Source organism: Ictalurus furcatus, chromosome 22 (genome assembly GCF_023375685.1).
Source record: "Ictalurus furcatus strain D&B chromosome 22, Billie_1.0, whole genome shotgun sequence".
Lineage (NCBI taxonomy): Eukaryota > Metazoa > Chordata > Actinopteri > Siluriformes > Ictaluridae > Ictalurus > Ictalurus furcatus.
The window spans coordinates 12,804,992-12,809,852 of NC_071276.1; the positions used below are offsets into that span (position 1 = coordinate 12,804,992).

Consider the following 4,861-nt stretch of genomic DNA (forward strand, 5'->3'; position numbering starts at 1 on the left):
GAAAACTCCATATCCAGATTGCAGTCGCTCAATTAACCGGAATAGCGCTCATTGTCAACACGGGTAAAATTCCTCATGGGAATAAGTTAAGCACGCATTGAAATGCAAACCAGCGTATTATTTCTTCTGTGTTTAATTCGGATGCACAGCATGTGGTTAAACAAAGTAGCCCTACTGAGCGGCTTCATGCAAAGCTCTCAGCACTGCAGGCTTTTTGGACATTCCCAGATGATTTCTGAAATTACTGCACTGTTAACACCTTGGAGCATGTTGAACTAATTGCTTAGGATCAGGTTGCCGGTTTCCTAACCCTAAACATTCACACACATTATGAACTGGCCTGCAGATTGGGTGCGTAATCGGTAGGACTACACGGTGCCGTTGCAGGGTTTTTTTTCCTCCATATTATTTTACACAAAAAAAAAACGCAAAGAACTGAATCTACGGTGTGACTGTGGTATTTTACTGAAGGGGAAAATCACGTTTGTTAAAATGCATTTATAAACCGACATATATCATATAAGCCTAAACCTTTTGTCAGTTTATGAAAGGTGTTTGATGAGACCTCCCTCTACGGATTTGAACACTCACTATATGACGTGTGATGCAAAGGCGCGCGTGAAGTTGCTCCCTTTTGTCAGCGCGTGTCTGATCGCCTTTACGCGCACCTTTATCGCAGGCCGAAAAGGTGGATCCACGTCTTTGAGTCAACGCCTCTTTATCACGAGTGTAGCAAGAGGTGAAAAGGAGGGGGTCCTGAGCCTGGCATCTCCTGACAACTGACAGCCACTCTCGCCTCTCGTCGTTTTATCTGATGCTCTTGTGGAACCGAGCGTCCGTCTCGAGTTGCGCGACATGAACGGCTACGGCTCGCCATACCTGTACGTGGGCGGTCCGGTGGCGCAGACGCGCGCGCCGCTCCAGAGGACACCTAAGTGCGCACGGTGCCGCAACCACGGCGTGCTGTCCTGGCTCAAAGGACACAAACGATACTGCCGTTTCAAGGACTGCACGTGCGACAAGTGCATCCTGATCATTGAGCGCCAGCGCGTCATGGCGGCGCAGGTCGCGCTCCGGCGGCAGCAGGCCAACGAAAGTCTGGAGAGTTTAATCGCCGAGCCGCCGCCGCCACCGCCGCCGCACAGAACCATGGGCACTGGAGAGTTACGCTGGAGCGCCGAGCCCATCATCACAACACAGTCACCAACAGGTAAAACATACATGCTGCAATTACACTTCACTGTCAGCATGCTTAACTGAATGGACTTGACATTAGAAGAGATATCGTTTGGAAAATTATTTGACATTTGACAGTTATTTATTTTTTTTAAACTTTACATAAACAACTAGAAAGCATGCACTTAAATGCAGAATGATTGTAATGACTATAACTGTTGGTGTTGGAATTTCCCCCGTTAAACAGATATACTGAATAAGCGGCAATATTATAACAGTTTTTAAATTCAGTTTTATGATCTTTTCGTTGCAGAAATAAACGTTTAACAAAATACACTAGTCGTTAATACATTTTCAAGAACAGTATTATAATTGCAGGTAAATTGTAACAATGTAAAAATAATTATATTATATATATTATATTAAGCAACAAAATAATAATAATAATGATAATAATAATAATAATAATAATAATAATAATAATAATAATAATGTATTTCTGATTGTTTATTATTATCATTATTATTCCTATAATAATAATAATAATAATAATAATAATAATTATTATTATTATTATTATTATTATTATTATGAGCTAACTATAGCAGATAATGTTTAGTGCATGAGCACCATCAAGCAAGTCCGCCACTACATGTACGAGATAAACCGTTAAATTAGGTGGTTTTGTTTTGCATTTAAAAAGTGTTTTTTCTTGCAGTTCTGTTGTAACCCAACTGATTATTATAGTATTTGGGAAGAAAATGCTAATGTCTCTGTTATTTGGTAGTAATTCTTTACTTCCTTTTTCCTTTCAGTAATAAAGCTCAGACGTGAGAGTGATCTGGTATAATGCAATTAAATTTTCATTAAACTGTGTTGCAGTATAAATTATATCGTGTTGCAGTGGCTGACTTTCTGGGGGAAAAAAATGGAGAGCAGAGGAAGAAAAGTGGCTGAGGAAAATAGACATCGACTTTCCATCAGGCTTCTCTCAGAGCAGATGATCTTTGTTCGCTCTAAAGATTACTGTAATCAAGGCGGGACAGGTAGAATCGAAAGCAATAGCAATAATTTTCGGGAGAGGTCAAAACTCGGGTGAAATGTTACCAAATAACGGGCAGCTTTGCTAAAAGAGGAGAAGGAGAATCGACGACTAATCTCCACGTGGCAGCCAGTCAGCACTTTTTTTTTCTGTGAACAGCTAGAGGCGAAAATAAAGTGAGGGAGAATAAATCAGCCAAGTGCTGACAGTTTAACCCGTCACCGAATGTTGCTCTGACTGTGTGCAGGGACAGCAGTCTTAACCTCCGAGTGTTCAGTGTGTGCTAAATCTACATCTCTGTTTGTATTTACCCTCTCGTTATGTGCTGTTATATATAATGAGAGTTCTATTACTTTTTAGTCAAGTCTCAATTAAGAAACACAGACCAGAGCTCAGCTCAGCCATATGCTAATCATGATTCAGGTTTTAGTTAAAAAATATTTTACGTAAGCTTTTTCAAGCCCAATTGTTTTTGTAAATACTGGACGATGTTCAGTGTTTTTACATCATCAAGAGGACATTGAAATTTTCTTAGCCCAGCATGAAAGTATATCTATTGTTTAAATAAATCAACTCTAAATTTAATGCAAGTTTAAGCTCCATTTACAACTTTTACAACTTCTTGTCATTCTAAACTCTCAAAATGTAGGCTACTGTTAGAATCACTTTATTATCATCTAGTGTAAGAACGTTTTATCTCTTCATTATGCATATAGATACACCATGCTTCTCTGTCTGTTTTTAGACCTGAATGAGGACCTCTCGGGTGAACAATCTGGAGGAGAGAACAGCGGCAGCACCAGTGACCGAGAGCAAGAAGCTGCCAGCTCACCCGAGGAGCCCAAACCCAACTCCTGCTTCACTCCTGACACCCCAGATCCACCTTCTAATCCTGAGGAGCCTAGTTACAACTCACCCAAACCCTGCACTGATGCAGAACCAAAGCCTGACAGCCCCAAGTCTCCCACTGAGCAGAACCTGCTAATTGAAGGGCTTACAGGCTCTGTGTCCCTGCCCTTTAACCTGCGAGCCAACCGTCCTCCTTTGGAGGTACTGAAGAAGATCTTCCCTTCCCACAAGCCAGCTGTGTTGGAGCTGATCCTGAGGGGTTGCGGAGGTGACCTGGTGGGTGCCATTGAGATACTTCTCTCCAGCCGCTCTACTACAAAAATGGATAAGCCCTCATCTGAAAACTCAGAGGCTTTAATCCTGCCCTCTAACAGCCACCTTTTTGAGCCTCTAAGCTCTTACCCAGTCTCTTCCTCCAAGTGGTCAGTGGGTTCGGCCTTTCGTGTGCCAGATTCACTTCGCTTTACTCCAGAATCACCTGGTGGGGTGATGCCGACTCCCTTGGGTGTCCCGCTGCAGCCTAGCTTTTCTCAAGCACACCGTTACCCGTTGATGCTGCGCAACTCTCTGAGCCGTGGTCAAGCCGGGCCTTTTATGTCTAATGACATGACTTTGTGGAATACCATGAGCTTGCAGCAGCAGTACCAATTCCGCTCGCAGTACGTCTCACCCTTCTCAGGCCCGTCATTCCGTGGATCACCTCTCCTTCCCTCCAGGCCAGCTCAAGAGGAGCAACGCATAAGCATTCAGGAGGATGCGGCCAAACACACTGTATACGCCGCCACCGATGAGGAGTACGATGAAAGATCTGACTCCTCAGACTCGAGGATCCTCAATACATCTTCTTAACCTACAAATGTGGAAAACATACCAAAAACGTGTTATGAATGGACTGAGAATGACAAAAGAGACATGGCGGACTGTGCCTGTGTAGGAGCTTTATGAAACATATACTGTACATTATTTGAGATATTGTGTTGCTCTCACAGTGAAACATGTGGACAGTTTGTAAACAATACCTACCAAAAATCCTGAATAATTAAATGACTGAACATTAATTTGTGAATAATAACCACAAATTCCTCCTTGCATGAAATGTACTGTGAATAGTAATGCAGTGTAGAAATAGGCAAACAATATAAGCATGTAAATGGATATGCCATATACCCAGTCTGAATTCGTATTGTCATTTATTCACATGAACTAAATGTAAACAGGATGTGTATGTTCATAGGAAATTCACATTAATTGGGTATTGGATGTTATTTAATATTGTACTTACAAAAATGGAATCATTTCAGTAGATTTCTGTATTCCTGGAAATACTTGTTAGGTGTCAAATGTAACACAGTCTAAAACAAGAATTGGTTTAATTTTTTTTTTTATATTGGGAACATAAAGAACACCTTTTCAATTCGTCAAACACATAAACCAAGAAATGTATTTAAGCATTGATATGACATTAATTGGCAATGACATGAACACTGGACTGTACAAAATAATATATCTAAAATAATAAACGCAGAGTGTGAGCATATTTTTGGTGTGTGTGAGTATTATTTAGACTGTATTGCCAAGCCTTGTCCTCTAGTTACAATGTAACATTATTAAAAGCCATATTGCTTAATAACTGCACCATAGGAATGCACTGCATGCTTGTTATTGAGCACAGTGATGTTAAAGCTTCTGGATGAACCATGTTGGGGTTCTTCCTTTTGTTCCAGGTAAGAAAAAAAGTTGTTTTTGTTTATCACAATCTTTTTGAGCATTATGAAATAATTCTTGTGCTGTAAA

General features: G+C 40.9%; 1 protein-coding gene across 1 annotated transcript; it reads left to right on the plus strand.

Annotated features, from left to right (window-relative positions):
- The first annotated feature begins 695 nt into the window (after positions 1 to 695).
- Positions 696 to 4,861, plus strand: dmrt3a (doublesex and mab-3 related transcription factor 3a). The gene is made up of 2 exons (XM_053653708.1): positions 696 to 1,210; positions 2,964 to 4,861. Exons 1-2 carry the CDS (start codon positions 856 to 858, stop codon positions 3,914 to 3,916), a joined length of 1,308 nt encoding a protein of 435 aa, XP_053509683.1. The 5' UTR covers positions 696 to 855; the 3' UTR covers positions 3,917 to 4,861.